Raw genomic sequence first — 26,442 nt, forward strand, 5'->3', positions numbered from 1 at the left:
GGGGCCAGTGAGTGTATCCTTATTACCAGCTTAATGCATACCCACAGTCTCTGCTCAGGGTCAAGACAACTGAACTGAGGAGGGGTATAAAGGCTGTTTTTCTTCCTGGCTGAAGTTTTTATCTTGTTTTCTTACCCGGATGTTGCAGATCATGTTGCAGTAGGCTCTGGTGTTGTGGGAAGTGCTAGGACATCTATAATAGGGTCACTCAAATCTTGCTGAGGAATCATGTCTTTATGTACTTCCTAGTCTGATATGTTTCTTCCTGTGCCTTCTCTTCTAATTATCCCTAGCACAACAAATACTGTTATTGTCTGCATCAGAATCTACAGACTTCCATTCCATTGTATTGTTCTTAACAAAAGTAAACATTTTATGCGAGGACACATACAGTACAGCCCAGCTAAACATTACCAAGGTAAACTCTCAATGCAATCAAGTTCATTCATGTAAATTATACAAACTGTGAGGTAAAAGGAGAAGAGATCAGGGGGAGGATGTAGAAGAGAGGCTAAACTAGAAAACATATGAAATATTGTCACTTTAGTTTTTTGTGGTTGTGTTTGGTGTTCTCCGGTAGCGAGATCTTTCCAAGTCAAGATGATGAAGGAAAGTTGTATAATATCCAGTAGAGAAGAAGTTCACTAATTCTATATGGAACAAGGCAGTTTGTGATGTAAGGTCTAGGGACTAGTGGGCTATGTTTTTTTTTTTTTTTGAGAGGGGGGGGGGGGAGCACAACAGGTTGTATCTTAGGGCACAGCCATGAGATATGAAAGGTGTTGAGAATACCCCATTAGTAGATGGACTAATCTAAAGCTTGTCAGTTCTGTCAGATTTGAACTTTCTTTTTTTTTTGGCTGGAGTGGTGCTTTAGTGACTGCTTTAGACTATTGCGGAGAAGGGAGAGCCCACATAATTTTTAACATTAGGGAATACCATGTGGGGGGGGGGGGGGGATCAAATATCCATCTTTTTCAAAGCTACCTAGACTGAATGTTAATGACAAGGGTTCTTCCCCAACTATGTGTGCCCCCAAAAAAGCTGGTGGGGTAATACAATGAAGGGGGATTTTGGTACTCTTTGGTTGCCCCCTTAAAAAAGTGAAATCAAATAGTAACTGCTATACAGGTAAATAAGTAAAAGGGGTCTTCCAGCAGAACCCTGCCATATTTACCGTACACAGTTACATTTGAATCAGTGATCCACATGGGTGTTGCAATGTTTTCTTTACTTCTAGATACTGTATTGCTAGAAGTCTTTTGGGTTATTCTCTGGAATCCCAAATTCATTTCCAACTTTTTTGCTTCTTCTAGACTTATTCTAGTAATGTTTCCTGTAAAATCCAGTCAGCTTTCTTGCAGCCTACATAAGCAATCTTCTCCTTGCTCATTTAGGAGACACTGGCACTCTTGTATTTACAGATGTTTCAAGAGCATGTGGCAGAGAGATGTGGCTGCCTTCTCAAGAAGTTTTGAATCAGGATGATACAGTTTATTGGATAACTGAAAAAAGGGATTTAGCTTTTGGCTAATAAGCCTTCTTCAGGCTCTGTATCAGGGGCGCCCATTAGATAGATCGCGATCTACCAGTAGATCGCAAAGGACTTATTTTAGATCCCGACCCGCTACACTTTCCATTATGTATGTACAAGAGTGCTCCTTAAATTGTACATAGGTAGATCATTTTGACTTGCTCATTTTTTAAAGAAACTCACAAGCCGAAAACGTGTGGGCACCTCTACTTAGGTGACAAATTGTAATATTGTATTGTATAGAACTATGATATGTATACAACTTTGGATTTTTAACAGTTACTAAAGAAATGTCTTATAACTTTATATTTGTAACGCTATAAGAACTATACCACGGTGCGTGAGTAAACAGAACATATATTTATGTGTTTTTGTATTGACCTGAGGAAGCAGGCCAGCACCCGTGAAACGCATTGTCTTACGTGCATGAATAAAACATACAGTGGGTTGCAAAAGTATTCGGCCCCTTTGAAGTTTTCCACATTTTGTCACATTACTGCCACAAACATGCATCAATTTTATTGGAATTTCACGTGAAAGATCCATACAAAGTGGTGTACATGTGAGAAGTGGATCGAAAATCATACATCATAACAAAGATTTTTTTACAAATAAATAAATGCAAAGTAGGAGCGTAATTATTCGGCCCCCTGAGTCAATACTTTGTAGAACCACCTTTTGCTGCAATTACAGCTGCCAGTCTTTTACGCTATGTCTCCACCAGCTTTGCAAATCTAGGCCCATATGCAATTCACTTTTTCACCTGAGTTTTCTCCTAGGTGATATTTTCACAACTTGCAAATAAATGCATTTCAAGCCACCAACAAGCAAACAAATACTCAAAATAATTTTGACAATACTTTTCCCCTTCTTTTTTTGGTACTTTTTCTATTGTAAAGTGCTGAAATGTTATTTTAAATCCAAGATAAGAAATTATCTCTTAGGAGAAAACTCAGGTGAAAAGGTGAATTGCATATGGCCCCTAGAGACTGAAATCCTTGCCCATTCTTCTTTGCAAAACAGCTCCAGCTCAGTCAGATTAGATGGACAGCGTTTGTGAACAGCAGTTTTCAGATCTTGCCACAGATTCTCAAATGGATTTAGATCTGGACTTTGACTGGGCCATTCTAACACATGGATATGTTTTGTTTTAAACCATTCCATTGTTGCCCTGGCTTTGTTTAGGGTCATTGTCCTGCTGGAAGGTGAACCTCTGCCCCAGTCTGAAGTCTTTTGCAGTCTCCAAGAGGTTTTCTTCCAAGTTTGCCCTGTATTTGGCTCCATCCATCTTCCCATCAACTCTGACCAGCTTCCCTGTCCCTGCTGAAGAGACGCACCCCCCGGGCATGATGCTGCCACCACCATATTTGACAGTGGGGATGGTATGTTCAGAGTGATGTGCAGTGTTAGTTTTCCACCACACATAGCGTTTTGCATTTTGGCCAAAAAGTTCCATTTTGGTCTCATCTGACCAGAGCAACTTCTTCCACATGGTTGCTGTGTCCTCCACATGGCTTGTGGAAAACTGCAAACGGGACTTCTTATGCTTTCTGTTAACAATGCCTTTCTTCTTGCCACTCTTCCATAAAGGCCAACTTTGTACAGTGCATGACTCATAGTTGTCCTATGGACAGAGTCTCCCACCTGAACTGTAGATCTCTGCAGCTCGTCCAGAGTCACCACGGGCCTCTTGACTGCATTTCTGATCAGCGCTCTCCTTGTTCGGCCTGTGAGTTTAGGTGGATGGCCTTGTCTTGGTAGGTTTACAGTTGTGCCATACTCCTTCCATTTCTGAATGATCACTTGAACAGTGCTCCGTGGGATGTTCAAGGCTTTGGAAATCTTTTTGTAGCCTAAGCCTGCTTTAAATTTCTCAATAACTTGATCCCTGACCTGTCTTGTGTGTTCTTTGGACTTCACGGTGTTGTTGCTCCCAATATTCTCTTAGACAACCTCTGAGGCCCTCACAGAGCAGCTGTATTTGTACTGACATAAGATTACACACAGGTGCACTCTAGTTAGTCATTAGCACTCATCAGGCAATGTCTATAGGCAACTGACTGCACTCAGATCAAAGGGGGCAGAATAATTATGCACACACCACTTTGTAGTTATTTATTTGTAAAAAAAAATGTTTGGAATCATGTATGATTTTCGTTCCACTTCTCATGTGTGCACCACTTTGTGTTGGTCTTTCATGTGGAATTCCAATAAAATTCATTCATGTTTCTGGCAGTAATATGACAAAATGTGGAAAACTTAAAGGGGGCTGAATACTTTGCAACCCACTGTATACTTATCTTTGTGGTTTGTCCTTAAGGAGGTAAGATCTATACACTCCTAAACATTCATATTTGTTATCAGATATTCAGGGCGCCTTCAACACAGTACTTAGTCTAGCTTTACCCTTCGGGGTCAAATATTGTACACATTACCTTTTCCAATAAACCCAAGGAGTGCGTCGGACCAGAGACTGCCTAGGGGACCTGGAATACCGAGCCAGGAAGGGGTCTTCCCTGTAGGCCTGAATGGTGGTTGCATATTATTGCAACCCATCTTTGTGAGTATAATATTTACATTATAACATACCAACTTTACAAACGATATTACACCATTGGGCTCCTGGGCCCATATGCAATTGTTTTTTTCACCTGACTTTTCTCCTAGGTGATATTTTGAAACTTGTCAGTAAATTGATTTTTAAACCATTAGCAAGCAAAGAAATGCTCAAAATAATTTTGATAGTTCTTTTTACCTACTTTTTGATACTTTTTCCATTGCAAAGTGCTAAAATGTTATTTTAAATGGAAGATGAAATTTTTCTCCTAGGAGAAAACTCGGGTGAAAAAGTGAATTGCATATGGCCCCTGGTCTCTCTCATCTAGATACTTGGAGGTGATTACCACCACCGAGAATCATACCAGTCTTAAGGTCCGTACACACGCCGGACTGCAGGAAACAACGGGTCCGTCGTCACCTCCTGCTGGGCGTGTTTTCAGCAGACAGTCCGGCGTGTGTACATTCTGTCGGCAGACTGATATGGCTGTTTCTGATCAGAAACAGCCGTATCAGTCTGCCGGCAGACTGTACACACGCCGGACTGTCGCTGGAACGCCCACCCAGCGGGAGGTGACGACGGACCCGTAGTTTCCTGCAGTCCGGCGTGTGTAGGGACCTCTAATTACAACAGGACATCCAAAGGGAGTTTTGAAAGGATATTTGCTAATTTATGACCGCCACATAAGACCCTTTGTTTACACAATTAGGACTCGGGGTGGCACAAAGAGATCATAAATTGTGAGGTCAAAAGCTAATTTAGAAGCATAATGGATACAGTATTTGTTTAGGCTGTAAAGCAATGTGGCATTAAATACTATCACCATCGTACTAGCATAAAAAGTTTTGAGCCAATGGAGAGTTTTTGCCTCTGCTTTTAGTCTTTCTTTCTGTAACTTAAAGCCACCCTTTAGAACAGTAACCAGAAGGTCATTTAAAGTGACCCTGAGATCAGGATACTCTTCATATTTATACTTACCTCGGGCTTCCTCTAGCACCATGAGGTGCGAATGCTCTTTCACAGTCCTTGCCGGCCACTCAGTTTTCCTGGAATCAACTCCAGTAATCGGGCCAGTCCTGCTCTTCTGCACATGCATGGCTTGGCCGCATTTGCGCATCCCGCAGTGCTTCTGCATGGCCAGGCCCACATGCACAGAAGCCGCGACTGTCTGCGACTAACATGATTACTAGGGCTGATTCTAAGAAAACCTGGAGTGTCCTGATCTCAGATAGTGTCCTGATCTCAGGTACACTTTAAGCTGTGTCCATGAAAGCAAAAATATGCATACACTGGTAGATCAGATTTGTTATCGTTAATAGCGTACCTGTGTGAGTTCATACGTTTATGCAGGGTTTATCCTGTTTCTCCCACGTGAACTCTTTTGGGGTATTTTACAGACATGATCAGGTATACTAGATTAGAGGAATCACAAGAAAAGGTACTCTGTACTCCTGTTGTGTACCTGGTATTGATATCCTGTTGGTGGAGTAGATGTGTCTGAAGGTCTCACACCTTTTTTGTGGCTGTCTATTGTCATTTGCAGCAGGAAAGTCAAATAAAGCACACTAGGCTTATGGGTATTCACTGCTGCCACTGACTCATGCCACATAGCATATGCTTGAGACCAGAGTTAGTTCTAGACTTTTTGCTGCCTGAAGCAAGCTTGTGAGGATGCCCCCTCCCCCATTTTGGAATGATAGAACAGCACCCAACAATTTACTCTGCTTCATTTAATGTTCTCACATGACATGCTGCAACTCAACACAATAGCACACTGGCTGGCTGTGAGTCTGTGCCAACCAAACTGCTCACATTCACCCACTCCAATCCTCCTCAGTCAGGACAGTAGTGCCAGTGCCACCTCCTCTCTTTTGTTGTGCAAGTCAAATGAAACACTGCTTCTCTCCTGCCTCCCCCTCCTCACTCACTGTCACTCCTCACACAGCACAACCACCTGCTTTTCCCCAATTATATCCTCTTCACCTTGCTCTTCTCTCACTTCTCCTCCTACTCTGACTGCATGCTGTTAGTGTAAACACAGTACAAACATGCTGCCCCTGTAATCTCTGTGCCTGATGCAAATGTTTCACCTTGATCATGAGAGAACCGGCCCTGCTAGAGTCAGGGAAAATGGGGGTGCTGGAGATGAACCTCAATGAAAACAAAAAACAAAAATAGTTGACGAGTCATCTGCTCAGAACTAAACAGGACGCTCAAATCGTCATAACCAATACAAAGTCATGAAGTTTATGCTTGCTCTGTGTTCTGTTTTTCACAAAAAAAAGTGCTATTTTCCATGCTGTAATTTTTAGTTCATTGCTTACATAATAAATAATACAAAAATACATAACCTGCAGTGTTTGAGTAGTGAGATTCTGCTGTCTTTAAACGCTTTCCTTTGGATGCTGCACTTATCACAAAGTCTTTGACAAAGGATAGGCAACTCCCTATAGTGAGGAAGTCTCTTACTGAGAGCTTCTGGAACCTCAGTGAAAGTTGTATGCTTGGAAGTGTCAGGCGGCATATTTTTGTGTGCGTGAGGAAGGAAATTCCAGAGAGCAGGAAATTCAGGGTTTTCTTTCTTCACGATGTAAGTATAACACAGGCAAAGATGCGCCTCTGAGCAGAAAACATGGCAGTTTCAATGAGGCAAAACCAGCGTGTATGCCTAAGCTGAAAACCATTTTTCTTCATTCATTCGTATATAACCTGACTGGCTTGCAATGATTTGAAACAAATTACCAAAGAGAAACTTAACCAATGGGTCTAGTCAAGTTGAAATACTAGAATATGTACAAGTGATCCCCTTATAGCTATAACAATAACATTTCTATAGCGCTTTTCTCCCATAGGACTCAAAACGCTTAGGCTCTCTCAGATTCAGTAATTGGTAGCAGGATAAAGTGGTACCACAATACAATTATATTATTGCAAATGCCAAACTAAACAGGTGGGTTTTCAATCTGGATTTAAACACGTCCAGAGATGGAGCTGTCCTGATCTGCTGAGGTAAGGAGTTCCATAATGTAGGAGCAGCATGACAGAAGGCTCTGGGACCAAAAGTTTTCAGGTGGACTCTGGGTATGACAAGATTATTGGAACCTGTGGATCTGAGATTGCAGGGAGTGCTACGCAGCTGTGTCCCCTTTAAAGATGTAAGATATAACTCTTATTTGGGGGTAAACAAGGACCTTAACCTCCCTGGCATTCTGGACGAGCTGAGCTTGTCCAGAGACGCCGGAGGTCACCACTCAGGCCCCGCTGGGCCGATTTGAATAATTTTTTCTTTAAACACGCAGCAAGCACTTTGCTTGCTACGTGTCCTACCCGATCGTTGCCGCTACCCGCCGCGATACAGCCCCCCCCCGAGACCCCGTGCGCTGCCTGGCCAATCAGTGCCAGGCAGCGCCGAGGGGTGGATCGGGACTCCCTGTGACATCGATGACGTCATGACATTCGTCGCCATGGCGATGGGGGAAGCCCTCAAGGAAATCTCGTTCAGAACGGGATTTCCGGACGGGTCTTTGCGCCACCGGCGATCGGAGGGGTGAGAGGAATGCCGCAGGGAGGGGGGAATCATGTAGCTAGCTACATGATAAAAAAAAATGTGCAAAAAAATCAGAATGCCAGGCAAATTAAAGAGAAACTCCAACCTAGAATTGAACTTTATCCCAATCAGTAGCTGATACCCCCTTTTACATGAGAAATATAATGCTTTTCACAAACTGACCATCAGGGGGCGCTGTATGACTGATTTTGTGCTGAAACCCCTCCCACAAGAAGCTCTGAGTACCGCGGTACTCTGGGCAAACTGCCACAATGTAACAAGGTTCACAGACAGGAATTAGCTGTTTACAGCTGTCTCGTCAGCCAAAACAGCTAGGAGCAGCTACATAACCTCCCACAGTAAAAATGTCACCATGTAATACATGTCAGAATGTAAATTAGGGAGAGGAAAGATTTTACAACGAGCAAACACTAACTAAATCATTTATACATAATTATGGTAAAAAATGAAGCACTTTTTTTACTACATTATTTTCACTGGAGTTCCTCTTTAAAGGGGATGAACTACAGATAAAACCTTGTCATCAACCTCAGTAGGTAAGTATTGACCCAAATCATTCAATAACCAATTAAAACATCAGTTTATTATAAATCTTTAAAAAAAATATTCACATAAATACAAATACACAGTATCCGCATAACCATTACAGCAAATTCATGATTAAACAGTTTACAAACATGCATACTGTAGTTCCTAATAAGGGCACCATGAAACTTGAAATTGTCCCTAATATCATGTCCACCATTATATAAGTATCATGGAAACATGGGACAAATATATCCATATATTTAACACTTAGTTTATGTACAGCCGAGGTAAACAATCAATTTTCTCTCTGACTGACTTGCAATGCCAGCTTCCTGTGCTAATATCAGATTATGTTTAGCTGGATTGAATAGCAATGTATGAACTGTCTGAACCCCTACACCTATCTAGTCATCATCCACAGCAGGAAACACAGAGCCAACTCTGCCTCCTTCTCCCTATACTCCATAGTATAGTAAAACAAAACAAACAAACACAGAACATTTATATCGCGCATTTCTCCTGGCGGACTTAAAGCACCAGAGCTGCAGCCACTAGGACGCGCTCTATAGGCAGTAGCAGTGTTAGTGAGACTGGCCCAAGGTCTCCTACTGAATAGGTACTGGCTTACTGAACAGGCAGAGCCGAGATTTGAACCCTGTCTCCTGTGTCAGAGGCAGAGCCCTTAACCATTACTCCATTCAGCCACTGACAGAACTCATCATTGGCCGTTCACCTGTTCACCGGCCAGCAAACATATCATAAAGTTAGATCCGTCCCCATTCTTTTACTTGGAGCAAAAAATTGACCCCTCACCCCAGAGTCAGGAGACATATGGCAGCCAATGAGGTATTTCTCCCTCCTGGACCTCATTACTACCGGATCAACGTGTACACGCCAGATGTTTTAAAGCACTTTATTCCACAAATTTAGAAATGTAATATGATTTCTGCCCTTTAACTTTTTTTTGGGAAATCCCACTTTTATGTGGAAATTTTGCCATGGATCCCCCTCTGGCATGCCACTGTCTAGGTCAGGCTTTCTCAACCAGGGTTCCCTGGAACCCCCAGGGTTCCTTGAGGACTCTGCAGTGGTTCCTTGGCATTTTACCCCATCGTGGGGGAAGTATAATAGAGCACACTATAATAGGTAGTACTGTAACAAGAAGCACTAAATTGGGGGGTCAAGAGACAGTATAATGAGTGGCAGTGTAATAGGAGATAGTGAAATTAGCAGCCTAACCTATTTAAAGACCATGCCTCCTGAAAAATAAATGCAGGTGTTCCTCAAGACCAAAAAAATTGTTTGCAGGGGTTCCTGGAGATCCAAAAATTATTTACAGGGTTCCTCCAAGGTAAAAAGGTTAAGAAAGGCTGGTCTAGGTGTTCGGACCCTTTAAGCAACTTTTAAATACGTTTTGTGGCCAGATATAGTCCCTATAGGTGTTAGCGTTTGCCTGCCCATTGAAGTCTGTGGTGGTTTGCCACGTTCGCCGGTTTGCGAATGGACGCGGAATTGTTGACCATTCACAAACCCATTTTTGGAAAGCTTATCCATCACTACTCCATAGGAGATGGGCATGGTCAGGAAATGACTCTATGCAGAGGAAGAAATGTATACTTTAGCTGTATGCTTTCTGCATAGATCTCTGGCCATGTGACTGATTTTTCTAAAGGGAATGTTTCTGGAATGGATGTGTCAAATATGAAAATTGTGTAATGACGTAGTCTCCATTTACTTTACTTTGAAAAATCCAGGAGGATGAACTAGGTGTTTAAAGCTTTCATCACATAAAGCATAATGGGGCATTTATAATTACCGGCAATCAGCAGAGCGCAAATCGCTGTAACATACCGTACTTAATCCTGTGGGATTACTCACTCTGCAGCACTTGCGGCACGGACTTGATTTACACCAATGACAAGTGCAATTTTTTCAAAATGGTGGAAAATCGCAATGCAAAATTGCAATCGCAATTGCATTTTGAGATTTCTGGTGTGCGCAGAGCCTAAAAGTACACTCTGCCAATGTAGGTATGGTATTCTGAATTATTTACTTTGCTATAATATTGAGCAATGCAAGGCAGCAGCTGCCTATCTGTTTACATACAGACTCAACATGTACACAGTCTCAGCTTCTGCCTTGCTGTACAACCTGATCTGTTAACAATAATGCCCAGTGGCTGCCTTAACAATAAGGCAGCCACTGGGACTGTCTCAGCAAAGAGACCCCTCTCCTCTTTCTTAATAGCAACCATAGATTATGCTCTGTTGTAGTCAACGGACACACAAGTATGAAGTCATGGATCAAACTGCCACCCTAGGGATTGAGTCCCAGTCACTACATGCAACAGTTATGGTGCTTGAGTACTTTTCTTAATGCAGATGGTCAGATCTCTATGCTATCAAATGGTGGACAGACCCAACTTTTCTGCCTCCATCCAGGGTCGTAGACTTGTAACTAGACTTAATAGGGCACCCCCTGCAAAAATGATAGCACAGGGCCCCCTTGGTCCCCGAACCCCATGTAGGTCATGTGATCGGGATCCGGTGAATGGCAGCAGAGAGTGTTCTGCTGTGAAGCAGCGCCTGGAAGCAGGAAAACATTACGCATGCTCCTGCACACAGTTTAGTAAGCAATCGGGGAGATTTTTATGCTAACTGGCTGCACTTGCAGTTGGGGAGAGGGGGGAAGAGGGACCCCCAAAGCCTCTGGGCCCCCCTGCGATGGCAGTGGTCACAGGGGTGATTGCTACGCCCATGCCTCCAGCAGTTATATGGCATTTTAACTTAATTCAGATGTATTTCTATGCTTTGCACTGGATTGCTGTCCATAGGTTCGCTGTTACCGTGTGCTCATGGTTGTATTGTACTGGACTTGTTTTCTGTAAATCCCTCCTTTCTTTGTAAGTTTCCCCCTTATTTAGTATTAGTTTCTGCTTCCTTTCCTGCAAGGCACAAGTTGAGGTTGGAAAACAAATACAGTATTCCTTTTGACCAGCAAATACCTACATCTACCACAACATATTGCTACTTGCCCTTTCTACAATAAGACTATTAATAGATACAAGATGTTGGTGAATCCAGACAGTCCAAAACTGGCTGTATGTACAGCAAGGCCCCTAGTATCTGGCACACAGGCACTGGGGAAGGGGGGGGGAGGGGAAGGATGTGATGGGGAGATGTGGAGGGGGCATCAGGCAACCAGATACATGTGCTTGCCAGTTGTAAATCAAAAAGAACAAGACAAGCATAATATATACGGTAAACAGTATGAATACTGCAAGGCATTAAACATGGCCTGCTTATGCCGCAAGGCAAAGCCCAGGGCAAGGAATAATCAAATACAAAAAGAGCCTACTGTACAATGCACCTAACAGTTAATAATCAATTACATACGTTAGGAAAGACTGACTCTCAAGGGCATAGCTAGAAATCATGGCGCAACATAGCAAAGATTTAGTTGCCCCCCCCCCCCCCCAAAAAAAAAGTTATTAGGCACCTTTGTGCCCCTCCCCCACATACCAATTTTAGATAGCCTGGGGCACACAAACATTAAGTAGCCCTTTAGTAATGGTAGCCAGAGGTATGCCCCATGTAGACTCCAATATAGGTAGCCAAAGGCTCCCCTCTCCCCAGTAAAGGTAGCCAGAAACAGCACCCTCAGTAAACGTAGCCAGAGGTAGTTTCCTGTAAGTATCCTCACATATTCACAAGTACAAATGTGCTCATTCATGGCTGCAACTGTGGAGCAGGGATGTGGCTTAAGACAGGAGGATGCTTATAGATAAAACAATCATAATGGGGAATGGAAGGGATGCTTTTGGAATCCGTGTGCAAAAAATAAAGTTAACCTAAAAAATGTTTAAAAAATTACATAGTTACATAGTTACATAGTTATTTTGGTTGAAAAAAGACATACGTCCATCGAGTTCAACCAGTACAAAGTACAACTCCAGCCTGCTCCCTCACATATCCGTGTTGATCCAGAGGAAGGCGAAAAAACCCTTACAAGGCATGGGTCAAATAGTCAAACATAATTCCATTTAAAACATTGGTTCACAGTGATCACAGGGTCCAGAGCCAATGAAATCGGCTCTTGAGCGGCGCACAGAGCTCTGCTGTCATAGCAACAGCAGAGTGAGTGGGCATGGCGAGAGCGTCAGGTCCGTGTGGCGTGATGTCGGTAAGCTCGTTTTTGGTACCAGTGGTTTCTGGTCCTTAAGGGTTAACAAAAAAACAGTTTTCCATGAGTGGTTACATGATTTCTTGTATGAATGGTTGTGATCCTCTGACAAGACAGGAGTGGCATTGGGGTGGAAGGGGACTAGGCGGAAGTAGCATAAGGATATTGCAAAGAAATACTGTAGTACTGTGTTTGCTATGTGACTCTCTAATTAAAACTGGGTTTTCATTTGGGTAAAGATCAAATTTTGTTGAATCCCAGTTTTGGGAGACCCAGATTACGTTAATAATCACAGTGCCCTGCGATCAGCAGAACACTAGCAAATCCTGTCCAATCCAATTTTAGGATCAAAACGCAGCCAGTGGAAAGGGGTTTAAACGGGTAAAGACATTGACTGCCACAGCCACCATTTTTATTTCAATGGGCCTCTTTGTTAGTTTTTGGTTTTCTTTTTGTTTGTTTTTTTCCAGGTTTGTTTTAAGTAAAATCAGAAGTACTGATCTTCCATTTCTGATGACTGAGACTTGGCACTGGGAAAGTAGAAGCGATTGCTGCATTATCTCAGCTTGCCGTACAGCACAGTGATCCCGTCTCTCAGGGGACAGCTTTGCTTTCATTTCTTAATAACATCATTATTGTGCTGCTCATCTTTAGAAGTTTTCCGTTCTCCCTCTATAAACATTCGCATTTCTGGCAGCTGTCTCTTATCTATATTTGCAAGCTATGATGAATTAAATTTAAAAAAGTAATTAGAGACTGTCACGAGAAGAGGAACATGCTGTTCTTTGCTGGATAGCCACATTTACATATACAGAAGTTTTGCATTTTATTGAAACGGGTTTAAAATAAATCAGTATAAGACATATACCGTATATTCTGGCGTATAAGGCGACTGGGTGTATAAGACGACCCCCAACTTTTCCAGTTAAAATATAGAGTTTGGGATATGCTCACCATATAAGACTACCCCTCTTCCAACGCACACCAAATAAAAATTACAAAATCATATACTGGTGCTACGTATGAACAGATACTGGTGCTGTACTGTTTATGGCATCCAGTATATATCAGCATACAGGTGATTTACTGGTTGGATTGGTCAACTCTGCCTCTCCATAAGTGGGTTAGTCCGCTCTCCTTGTCTACCTCCTAGGTTCTCAACATGTGGTACGCGTACCCCAGGGGGTACTTCTGATGCTTCCAGGGGGTACTCGGCCTTAATAATTAATTTTAGAAAATGTTTAATCTTATTTAAACAACACCAAATTGGTGTTTTAGCTAATTAAAAGCATTTGTAAATGCTTGGAAATTGTTTAGAACCAATTATCATGTACTACGATTAAATATATATTTGTCAAGGGGTACTTGTGATAATGTTTACTATGCTAGGGGGTACTTGGTGAGTACAGGGTTATAAAAGGGGTACATACCAATAAAATGTTGAGAAGCACTGGTCTACCTGTTAATCAGAGCAGTATGGAAGAAGAGATCGTGCTGTGCCCATAAAACATGTCTGGCCCACCCTCTGTATCCTATTTACCTCCTTCTCTGCCTCTCAGATCTCGGACGTGCGCCTGCGCCACTTCAGTACAGGCCTCAGCAGCGAGATCTGAGAGTCAGTTACAGGATAGGGCATATCACCCGGCATCATTGACACCCGACGTATAAGACGAACCCTGACTTTTCAGAAGATTTTAAGGGTTCAAAAGTAGTCTTATACGCCAGAATATACAGGTAGTTACAATGTAATCTAGCCAGGGCCGCCCTCACAAATCATCAGTCCGGGCCCCCCCCCCCCCCCCCAAACTGAGAAATGTGCGTAGCCTGACATGTTGGCAGAGCTAGTTGGAGGCTTGCTGTCCACAAATTAATCACGAATAACCACGGTGGATACTCGTGATTCAAGTTAGCTCTAATTGCCACAGCTGAGCGGGTAGATGCGGCGGGGTTAATTACCCAGAACGCCGCTCTCCGCCCAGCGTTTCAACGAGGTGCAAGTGTCCGAATGGACGCGTTGCAAGCCTCGATATCGAGCACTTCCTCCTTCAAGCCGGAAGGAGGAAGTGCTCCATCATTTTTTTAGAACCTCCCAGTTTTATTTTCTGTTTAAAAAAGCTAAAAAAGTAGGTTTAATGCTATTGTCTCATATGGTAATGATTCAGCTTTTCCCATAGTCTCGCAGTTAGCAATCATGTGACCCCCAACAAGACAAATTCAGCAATCATGAGGCCCCCAACAAACCATGAGGCCCCCAACAAGACAAATTCAGCAATCATGAGGCCCCCAACAAGACAAATTCAGCAATCATGAGGCCCCCAACAAGACAAATTCAGCAATCATGAGGCCCCCAACAAGACAAATTCAGCAATCGTGAGACCCCCAACAAGACAAATTCAGCAATCATGAGGCCCCCAACAAATCATGAGGCCCCCAACAAGACAAATTCAGCAATCTTGAGGCTCCCAACAAATCATGAGGCCCCCAACAAGTAAAAATTCAATCATTAGGCCCCCAACAAGACAAATTCAGCAGTCATGAGGCACATAAATAGACAGCATTTCACATAAATAGGCAGAATGCCCTCTTATTATGGTAGACACCTCTCACCTGGATTCTGACAGGGACCCCCAGGTTAGGTAGTGAGTGACATGGAGCCCTTTAGGCAGTGAGTGACAGGGAGCCCTTTTAGGTAGTGAGTAAGTGACAGGGAGCCCCTTTAGGTAGTGAGTGAGTGACAGGGAGCCCCTTTAGGGAGTGAGTGAGTGACAGGGAGCCCTTTTAGGGAGTGAGTGAGTGAGTGAGTGACAGGGAGCCCCTTTAGGGAGTGAGTGAGTGAGTGACAGTGAGGCCCTTTAGGTAGTGAGTGAGTGCCAGGGAGCCCCTTTGGGTAGTGAGTGAGTGACAGAGAGCCCCTTTAGGGAGTGAGTGAGTGACAAGGAGCCCCTTTAGGGAGTGAGTGAGTGACAGTGAGGCCCTTTAGGTAGTGAGTGAGTGCCAGAGAGCCCCTTTAGGTAGTGTGTGAGTGACAGGGAGCCCCTTTAGGCAGTGAGTGAGTGACAGGGAGCCCTTTTAGGCAGTGAGTAAGTGACAGGGAGCCCCTTTAGGCAGTGAGTGAATGACAGGGAGCCCCTTTAGGCAGTGGGTGAGTGCCAGGGAGCCCCTTTAGGGAGTGAGTGAGTGAGTGAGTGACAGGGAGCCCATTTAGGGAGTGAGTGAGTGACAGGGAGCCCCTTTAGGCAGTGAGTGAGTGACAGGGAGCCCCTTTAGGGAGTGAGTGACAGTGAGGCCCTTTAGGTAGTGAGTGAGTGCCAGGGAGCCCCTTTAGGTAGTGAGTGAGTGCCAGGGAGCCCCTTTAGGTAGTGAGTGAGTGACAGGGAGGCCCTTTAGCTAGTGAGTGAGTGACAGGGAGCCCCTTTAGGGAGTGAGTGACAGGGAGCCCCTTTAGGCAGTGAGTGAGTGACAGGGAGCCCCTTTAGGGAGTGAGCGAGTGACAGGGAGCCCCTTTAGGCAGTGAGTGAGTGCCAGGGAGCCCCTTTAGCTAGTGAGTGAGTGACAGGGAGCCCCTTTAGCTAGTGAGTGAGTGACAGGGAGCCCCTTTAGGGAGTGAGTGAGTGAGTGACAGGGAGGCCCTTTAGGGAGTGAGTGACAGGGAGCCCCTTTAGCTAGTGAGTGAGTGACAGGGAGGCCCTTTAGCTAGTGAGTGAGTGACAGGGAGGCCCTTTAGGGAGTGAGTGAGTGACAGGGAGGCCCTTTAAGTAGTGAGTGAGTGACAGGGAGCCCCTTTAGCTAGTGAGTGAGTGACAGGGAGGCCCTTTAGGGAGTGAGTGAGTGAGTGACAGGGAGGCCCTTTAAGTAGTGAGTGACAGGGAGCCCATTTAGGTAGTGAGTGAGTGACAGGGAGCCCCTTTAGCTAGTGAGTGAGTGACAGGGAGCCCCTTTAGGGAGTGAGTGAGTGAGTGAGTGAGTGACAGGGAGGCCCTTTAGGGAGTGAGTGACAGGGAGCCCCTTTAGCTAGTGAGTGAGTGACAGGGAGGCCCTTTAGCTAGTGAGTGAGTGACAGGGAGGCCCTTTAGGGAGTGAGTGAGTGACAGGGAGGCCCTTTAAGTAGTGAGTGAGTGACAGGGAGCCCCTTTAGCTAGTGAGTGGGTGACAGGGAGGCCCTTTAGGGAGTGAGTGAGTGACAGGGAGGCCCTTTAAGTAGTGAGTGACAGGGAGCCCCTTTAGCTAGTGAGTGAGTGACAGGGAGCCCCTTTAGCTAGTGAGTGAGTGACAGGGAGCCCCTTTAGGGAGTGAGTGAGTGAGTGAGTGAGTGAGTGACAGGGAGCCCCTTTAGGGAGTGAGTGACAGGGAGCCCCTTTAGCTAGTGAGTGAGTGACAGGGAGGCCCTTTAGCTAGTGAGTGAGTGACAGGGAGGCCCTTTAGGGAGTGAGTGAGTGACAGGGAGGCCCTTTAAGTAGTGAGTGAGTGACAGGGAGCCCCTTTAGCTAGTGAGTGAGTGACAGGGAGGCCCTTTAGGGAGTGAGTGAGTGACAGGGAGGCCCTTTAAGTAGTGAGTGACAGGGAGCCCCTTTAGCTAGTGAGTGAGTGACAGGGAGGCCCTTTAGCTAGTGAGTGAGTGACAGGGAGCCCCTTTAGGGAGTGAGTGAGTGAGTGAGTGAGTGAGTGAGTGACAGGGAGGCCCTTTAGGGAGTGAGTGACAGGGAGCCCCTTTAGCTAGTGAGTGAGTGACAGGGAGGCCCTTTAGCTAGTGAGTGAGTGACAGGGAGGCCCTTTAGGGAGTGAGTGAGTGAGTGACAGGGAGGCCCTTTAAGTAGTAAGTGAGTGACAGGGAGCCCCTTTAGCTAGTGAGTGAGTGACAGGGAGGCCCTTTAGGGAGTGAGTGAGTGACAGGGAGGCCCTTTAAGTAGTGAGTGACAGGGAGCCACTTTAGCTAGTGAGTGAGTGACAGGGAGGCCCTTTAGCTAGTGAGTGAGTGACAGGGAGGCCCTTTAGGGAGTGAGTGAGTGACAGGGAGGCCCTTTAAGTAGTGAGTGAGTGACAGGGAGCCCCTTTAGCTAGTGAGTGAGTGACAGGGAGGCCCTTTAGGGAGTGAGTGAGTGAGTGAGTGACAGGGAGGCCCTTTAAGTAGTGAGTGACAGGGAGCCCCTTTAGCTAGTGAGTTAGTGACAGGGAGCCCCTTTAGCTAGTGAGTGAGTGACAGGGAGGCCCTTTAGGGAGTGAGTGAGTGAGTGACAGGGAGGCCCTTTAAGTAGTGAGTGACAGGGAGCCCCTTTAGCTAGTGAGTGAGTGACAGGGAGCCCCTTTAGCTAGTGAGTGAGTGACAGGGAGCCCCTTTAGGGAGTGAGTGAGTGAGTGACAGGGAGGCCCTTTAGGGAGTGAGTGACAGGGAGCCCCTTTAGCTAGTGAGTGAGTGACAGGGAGGCCCTTTAGCTAGTGAGTGAGTGACAGGGAGGCCCTTTAGGGAGTGAGTGAGTGACAGGGAGGCCCTTTAAGTAGTGAGTGAGTGACAGGGAGCCCCTTTAGCTAGTGAGTGAGTGACAGGGAGGCCCTTTAGCTAGTGAGTGAGTGACAGGGAGGCCCCTTAGGGAGTGAGTGAGTGAGTGACAGGGAGGCCCTTTAAGTAGTGAGTGACAGGGAGCCCCTTTAGCTAGTGAGTGAGTGACAGGGAGCCCCTTTAGCTAGTGAGTGAGTGACAGGGAGCCCCTTTAGCTAGTGAGTGAGTGACAGGGAGGCCCTTTAGGTAGTGAGTGAGTGACAGGGAGGCCCTTTAAGTAGTGAGTGACAGGGAGCCCCTTTAGCTAGTGAGTGAGTGACAGGGAGCCCCTTTAGCTAGTGAGTGAGTGACAGGGAGCCCCTTTAGGGAGTGAGTGAGTGAGTGAGTGACAGGGAGGCCCTTTAGGGAGTGAGTGACAGGGAGCCCCTTTAGCTAGTGAGTGAGTGACAGGGAGGCCCTTTAGCTAGTGAGTGAGTGACAGGGAGGCCCTTTAGGGAGTGAGTGAGTGAGTGACAGGGAGGCCCTTTAAGTAGTGAGTGAGTGACAGGGAGCCCCTTTAGTTAGTGAGTGAGTGACAGGGAGGCCCCTTAGGGAGTGAGTGAGTGAGTGACAGGGAGGCCCTTTAAGTAGTGAGTGACAGGGAGCCCCTTTAGCTAGTGAGTGAGTGACAGGGAGCCCCTTTAGCTAGTGAGTGAGTGACAGGGAGGCCCTTTAGGGAGTGAGTGAGTGAGTGACAGGGAGGCCCTTTAAGTAGTGAGTGACAGGGAGCCCCTTTAGCTAGTGAGTGAGTGACAGGGAGCCCCTTTAGCTAGTGAGCGAGTAACAGGGAGCCCCTCCCCCCCCAGCCGCCGCCGCTGCTTTCCCTACCTTGCCAGCAGCCCAGCGTCAGACCTCAAGATCAGCGGCGACCCGACCAGTAAGAGCGGGCGCTGGACGCACCCGCTCTATATGCGGAAGTGACGTCACTTCCGCATAACACGTCACTTCCGCATATCAGTGCGGGCGCTGGGTCCTAGCGCCCGCACTATTGTCGCCGCCTGATCGGGGTCTGACGCGGCGGAGGCGGCGGCTAGAAGGATGGAAGGAGGGAGCAGCGGCCAGGGGGGGTTGAGCGGCGGCCAGGCGGCACCCGCCAGGTCCGCGGCGGGGATGGGGCCCCCCTACAGGCCCGGGGCCCGTGACAGAAGTCACGGATGTCCCCCCCTGATGGCGGGCCTGAATCTAGCTAAAACAAAAAACAAAAGGATAGATTTTCTTACATTTTTTGCATGTATTCATATAGTTATTGAGTTAAATTAAGGGGGATGAAAAAGCCGTAACAGCAAATGGCAGAAGCCTAATCTTTCAAAATGAAATCATTTGAGGGCCTGACTTACCATTTTTTTTCTCCTGGGCTAGAAAACAGTAGAGAATATTGCCGAATGTAAAGGATATTGAAAACCTGTCATGGATTCCTTACAATTTGTGTTCTATTATGTGGAAAAGGTTTGCCCCTTTCCCCTGTGTTATAATGGTCCATAGATGAGGGTTGCTGAACGGTTGTTGACCAGTGTTGAGCGAAAATGCTAATATTCTTTTGGCATTCATTTTCGCGAAAATAATACTAAATTAAATAGTGTTTATTCAGTATTTCAACACTTTTTGAGCTGCCCCTGCACTAGCTATGTCAAGAACACCTCTTTGTTGGTCCGAATAGTCCCTTATACCACAGTTGTTTCATGATAAATAAAAAACGGATGGCAGTGTAGTAATGAGAGCCTTTCTACACCTGTCCTGCCACACATACATGTATTATACGATACAAAATGTAACTGCTCACTAGTCCATACAGGACTAGGTATACGGTACACTATCCCTTTTGGGCCTTGGCCCAGCTTCAAAACCACCAAGTTGAGGCACTTGAGGTGCAGAGATCCTCCATTTGTATCTAGTGTTAACTCTACTCATCTGGGGCTCGATTCACAAAGCGGTGCTAACCCAGTTAGAGACTTTAGGCATGATAACCATTGCACCACACTGGTGAAAAGCCAGTTTAGGTGTGATAAGTTTAGGCGTGATAAGTTTAGGCATGATAAGTTTAGGCATGCTAAGTTTAGATAAGTTTAGATCGCGCGCAAAATCCTGCACGCAAAGCAGCGCCATTAAACTCTATGCGAAGTGCACCAGACTTTGCTAGCGCAAAACTTTTGATCAGCTGTGCACTGCGGTGCTAACCCAGTTGGTGCTTAAACTTATCACGCCTAAACTTATCACACCTAAACTTATCATGCCTAAACTTATCACACCTAAACTTATCATACCTAAACTGAGTTTAGGCATGATAAAGGGCTTTTCACCAGCGTGCTAACTGTTAGCACCGCTTTGTGAATCAGGCCCCTGGAGTCTTCAGTCTTGAACTTCCTCAGAATAAAAAAATAGCAACTGCTGATGCAGAAAGTTGCAGTGGTTGCTGAAAGCTTAGAGGAAGACACAATGAACATTTTAAAGAAGACAAAGCAACTTCTAGTTTGCCACAGGAAGATGCAGGGACTATTGTTGTGTTACAGGATGACACATTTAGCACTAATATTTTACAGGAGACCATGCAACTACTGAGAGAGATGGCCCGAACTATTTGGCGTGTTCGACCCGCCCCCTATGCATCATGATGGATCTAAACTTTGACCCCTTGCCTCACAGTCAGCAGACATATCAATCAACTAGCACCTCCTCCTGGACCACCCACTCCCCTATTTAAAAGCAGTTGGGGTGGCCATATTGGATTCATTCTCTAATGGCTGCTGTTAGTGAGAGCAAGGTCAGAATTGCTGCTGATAGGTAGTGTGTAGCCTGTGTTCTTGCTCCTCACTGACTACTTGCTGAAAGCACCCCAAATAGCCCTTTTGAGGGCTAGTACATCGGTCTCCTGTTTTTTATTTTGTGTGTGCACAGCCCACTGGCACCCATAGCTGTGCACACTACTGCTGTTGCCACATTAAGTTGCAGGCACAGTAGCACTCCAGTGCATTAGTTTAGATTGTATTCTAATAGTACTATTGCATTTCTCTGTGTGTGACACTCAACAGCCCACTGATACCCACAGCTGTGCACCGTACTACTGCTATTGTTTGCCACATTAGTATCAAGCACAGTATTACTCCAGTGCATTATTTTTCACTGTATTCTGATAGTACTATTGCATTTCTCTGTGTGTGACACTCCACAGCCCACTGACACCCATAACTGTGCACAGCTGTGTGCACCCACAGCTGTGTTCTGAATGTAATGTGATTTCTGCCCTTAAGGGATTAAAACCCAACTCTGCATCAGCTACTTAAATTTTGGTGGGACTTTTGGCATGCATCCCCCTCCAGCATGCCACAGTCCAGGTGTTAGACTCCAAGAAACACATTTTCTATCAGGGTTGTCACCAGAAAGAGTCCCTGTAGGTTTTAAAATTCGCCTGCCCTTTGAAGTCTATGGCGGTTCGCATGTTCACAATTGTTTGCGGAAGTTTGCGTCCGCGAACCCAAAATTTGATGTTCTGGCCATCTCTACTGACAGACAAATTACAGAGGAAGAGGGACCACTGATAACTAATCCCTGGAAAATGAGTGGATTTTGCACCTCACCCCAAAAGCACCCTGAAACTTTTAACTTGGGTGAATAAGAAACTAAGTTCCAGTTCTTCATACGGGCTCTAGGTATGACGTTTTGTAATCCTAATGCTGATAGGTAAGCATAGGAGGTTATGAAGGTTGGATGGCCCATGGGAAGTTCGGATTAGGTGTGTAAAGACCGGGACACATACCAGATGCAACTCGGTCAAGGCGGTGCATCTGTCGAGAATCAGGCGTGTATACGGCAGCCTCCGATGTCCCCAACTGCTTCATGAGCCGCACCCCCCCCCCCCCCTCCCCGAAACTCCTATGCTGCCCCCACATAGAGCATAACACGTAGCTTGCTCGCAAAGTTAGTACAGTAAGTTGATCCACTGCCTCAATAATGTACAAATAACGGTTTCAAACATAGTTTATCTGATGAATTCATCGTTGGCATTTGTTATTTCAGAATACAATTTACTCTTATTTTCAACATTTCCAGTGTATTAAAGTGTACCTGAAGCTAAATTTAAAAGAAAAAAATAGATACGTCAGTAGTGAAAAGCCTTAGGATAGTGCAAAGCTTCCCCAATACTCCTGCAGCTTCACCATTCTAGTGCTGGATTCCTCAAACATATTCAGCACAAGCAAATTACATCAGATTTCTGTTGAAGTATGAGCAAATATTGAGTGTTGTTGTAAGGCAATATTGGAAAGATTTACATGTGCACATAACACCAGGGAAAAGCAAAGGATGAACACATTGTTCTCATGCTTATCCCACCTGCCTGAAGCCGCCCACTCATGCGCCACCCTGTACTCCCTCTCCTCCATAAAAAAGTATTTCAACTACAGAGTGATGGGTCTTTATTGCACCTGTTCCACTCAGTGGGATTAAATGGGTGTAGGTACCTAGCCTGGTGTACGATTGGTGCTGCTCCCAAAGCTTTTCCTTTTTTTTGCTGGATAGTTTTTGCGTGTCAGCTCAGGGATATGATCTTTCTTTCAATTGATTTCTTGTAGCATGCTGTTAAGATTGTTATGCCTCCTCAATATATCAGGAGTCATTGACATTATTTCTGAGGGCTATATTGAATCTTTTGATATTAAAGATCATGGACCATATGCAATCTGAGGTAAGCTTCTTGTCTGCCATCACTCACGGTTTACCAACAAAGTCAATTGCCAGGTTCATCTGAGTTATGTTGGAGCTTAAATAACATTATATAATAGTTGTTGGCCTGAGCAATGCTCCTACATGCCAGATGATGGGGAGCATCCCTTCTGCTAGAGCCACAAAGCTCCCCACAGCTGCAAGCACCTGCTATTTGTAGCCGTATTTTGCATTGCAGGCAGCCCTGGAGGCCGCTATTTATTGGATGCTACAGGCGCCCAAATTTTCCCCCATGGCCACTATTTAAATGGGCCTCTATGGCGGTGCCCAAACTTCTGCAGCTCGCGGGCACCAACATTTCCTATTTCCATTTCCACACCCTTATAAAATCAGTTACACGGTATTTTGTCAATTTAATTATGACATCTTGAAAAAAGAAAAATAATTAAAAATGATTTGAATAATACAATATTTCTGACACCTGCAATGTGATCTGCTTTTTAGACAGAGTGGAGGCCTTGAGAGACCTGATTCTGGTGAATTCTCTTCCTTTATTTTCTAATTCGGACACCTCTATGACCTGTATTGCACCCATCTGGAGCACCCCAGAGACCATCTCTATCGTCAGAGACTTTTATGCCATTGGAAATAAACTACAGGATCGATTGAATGTCACTCAGGATGAAACACGGAGATCTGCTAAGAAGGTGTTATGGAAAAAAGAAAAGAACAGTGAGGCCATTGGAGCCTATTATTGTGAATGGAAATCTCGAGACACAGTGACCAGAATATGGACTACGAAGATGTCTGCACAAGGTAATCTGCAATCTGCATTTATTTTAGGGAGTATTAAGAATGCATTGACAAACAGGATTAACCCACATTAACTAGCATTAAGTCACATTCTTGTCTGCATTTTGATGTTGACCATTGTTTCAATGGTCTATGTTTTAGTTAAAGGAGAACTGTAGTGAGAAGAATATGGAGGCTGTCATATTTATTTCCTTTTAAGCAATACCAGTTGCCTGGCAGCCCTGCTGGTCTATTTGGCTGAAGAAGTGTCTGAATCACACCAGAAACAAGCATGCAGCTAATCTTGTCATATCTGTCAAACTTGTCAAACACCTGATCTGCTGTATGCTTGTTCATGGCCTATGGCTGAAATTATTAGAGGCAGAGGATTAGCAGGATAGCCAGGCAACTGGTATTGCTTAAAGAGACACTGAAGCGGAAACAAATATGATATAGTGAATTGGTTGTGTACTATGAATAATTACTAGAAGATTAGCAGCAAAGAAAATATTCTCATACTTTTATTTTCAGGTATATAGTGTTTTTTCTAACATTGCATCATTCTATAATATGTGCAGATTACACAACACTCAGCATTCAAAATGAGTCTTTCAGAGCAGTCTGTGAAGTAATGACCTCTCCTCTAGCAGAGAAAAAGTAAACAGTTCACTTACGGTTGAGATAATAAAAGTCAGATAACAGCCCTCTCCATGACTAAGACTTAGTCGGAGAGCTTAATGGCTTATTTGCATAGAGATAACAACTGGAGTTTCTCAACTCTTCCTGTACTGGAAACAATTAGACTGATGCATCTGATCTTAATGTTTTATTTCTTAGCTGTACTACACATACAAATCATAATATCATCATTTTTTTTCCGCTTCGGTGTCTCTTTAAATGGAAACAAATATGGCAGCCTCCATATACCTCTCACTACAGTTCTCCTTTTATGTCCTATTTCAGTATGCAGCACACATCCATGATCATATCCCTATTTCCTACAAGGTTTTGATGCAGTAACAAATGATCCTTCTCCATGTTTAATATTGACACTCAGAGAAATGTAATTCAATGTTATACCATAACTCTACAGGCAGATGAGGGATGGCTTTTACAAAACAGCAAAACATAAAATAAACATCAACCAAAACAAAAAAAAAAAAACTGTTACAACCACCACCAGCATCATAGATCCCTGCAGTGACCAGTAAGGTCAGCCTTTGGAAGGGTGGATGACATTTTTAAAGGAAACCTAAACCAAGGTGTAAAAAAAAAGAGTTTCACTTACCTGGGGCTTCTACCAGCCCCCTGCAACCTCCCTGTGCCTGCGCCGTCACTCAATGATCCTAAGGTCCCCATGCAGCGGCTAAGTTTCGATTTAGAGCAACTGGCCAGGGCAGCTCAGTTGCACTGGCCATCGACTGGTGAGTTCGGGAAAACAAAATTTAGCCGCTGCGGGGGACCGGAGGATCGGTGAGTGACTGCGCGGGCACAGGACATCTGCAGGTGGCTGGCAGAAGCCCCAAGTAATTGAAACTCTTTTTTTTTTTTTTTACTTTGGTTTAGATTTACTCTAACACACTTATGATTAATCAAACTAGATTACACATATACATTTTTTTTATACAGCATTCAAATTATTATGCACTGTAGAATTACTTTTAATATTAGTTATTCTCTTGTTCTACACAGCTGCTTTTATCCCAACATCACTAACAGTCACTGGAAGTATAGGAGACAACGTCACACTGAGCTTTCTGAAAAATGTTCCAGCTGATGAAGATGCAATATTTTACAAGAACAGTAAGTATTTACAATACTGTAAACCTGATGAATTCATTTTGCAAAAATAAATCCTGCACATTTCTATGGTTCAGCCAAGCCACGTATAGAACATTTATTTTCTGATAAGCCTTAATATCATAATAATGTAATACAGTATTTTTTGTTAGACCAACTCAGTGGACCACCCTTGTAAATTCCCAAGGGAAAAAGAGCCATAATAACACATACTAGTCCATGAATATTCTCCTTCTATTTTTTTACTCAATGCAACAATGGTTGACTGCTTCATTAACCACTTGAGGACCACAGTGGTAAACCCCCTAAAGACCAGGCTATTTTTATCAAAATTGGCCACTGCAGCTTTAAGGCCAAGCTGCAGGGCCGCACAACACAGTACACGAGTCATCCCCCCCCCCTTTTCCCCCACCAACAGAGCTCACTGTTGGTGGGGTCTGATCGCTTCTGCCTATGATCGCTCTCATGTGCCCCAGGGGGACAGCTGTGTCACATGGCTGTCCCCAGTACAGCGCTGATCACAGCGCTGTACATGTAAATAGACAGCGGTTTCGCCATCTAACAGTCTCGGAGACTGAAGGCGGGGTGGAGCTCTGCCCCCCCGAGCAGGAGATGCACGCGCATCCTGCGTGTGATCTCCTGCAAACTGCTGCCCCAGGACTTTAGGCCGATCGGCGTTAGGCGGTCCTGGGGCTGCCGCGGCGGCCATGCCCATCGGCGTGACGCGGTCGGCAAGCAGTTAAGCAGCGGGAAAGCAGCATTGTGACAGCTCTAGAATGCAACATACTGTGGCTGGCACTTAACTACTTTTCTCTTCGCCTCTCCTCTGTATGGCAGGCTGGCTCAGTGTTACAGGTAGAAGCAGAGTACCTCTCAGGCCACACTGTGAAGCCTTTCCTAGCACAGGTGACACAATCTCCTAGCAATCTTTGCAAAGGCAGAAAATAGCCATGGTAGTTTTTCAAAAAGGGGCATGGCTAACTTACAAAACATGTTTTTTATGGCACAAATGGTCAGGTTTTTTTTACACATTTTTCCTGCTACTCTGCTATAACTTCTGCTATCTATTCTAACAGTGTAAGTTTTATTTTTACACCACTTTATTTCCTATAATATTAAATCTGACTGTGGTTCCTTCAATAGAAACAATGTTAAGAGCCCTCATTCTGAAGCCCCCTTCACCCTTTGTCATAACTACATATCCCTGTTTGGTGAAGAAATAGTGATTACTTCATGTGCCAGTTTCATTTCACTACCAGCATATGCCATCTTCTATGTCTGCTGATCCAGCA

General features: G+C 44.8%; 1 protein-coding gene across 2 annotated transcripts in view; it reads left to right on the plus strand.

Annotated features, from left to right (window-relative positions):
* Positions 1–26,442, plus strand: part of TEK (TEK receptor tyrosine kinase) — a 142,952-nt gene that overhangs the window by 27,688 nt on the left and 88,822 nt on the right. For both annotated transcript variants that reach the window (XM_068234601.1, XM_068234608.1), the window contains exons 2-3: positions 23,063–23,374; positions 25,043–25,153. In XM_068234601.1, the coding sequence (XP_068090702.1) occupies positions 23,063–23,374; positions 25,043–25,153 (423 nt within the window). The remainder of the gene's footprint in view (positions 1–23,062; positions 23,375–25,042; positions 25,154–26,442) is intronic.

The sequence above is a fragment of the Hyperolius riggenbachi genome, chromosome 1 (assembly GCF_040937935.1).
Source record: "Hyperolius riggenbachi isolate aHypRig1 chromosome 1, aHypRig1.pri, whole genome shotgun sequence".
Taxonomy (NCBI): Eukaryota; Metazoa; Chordata; class Amphibia; order Anura; family Hyperoliidae; genus Hyperolius; species Hyperolius riggenbachi.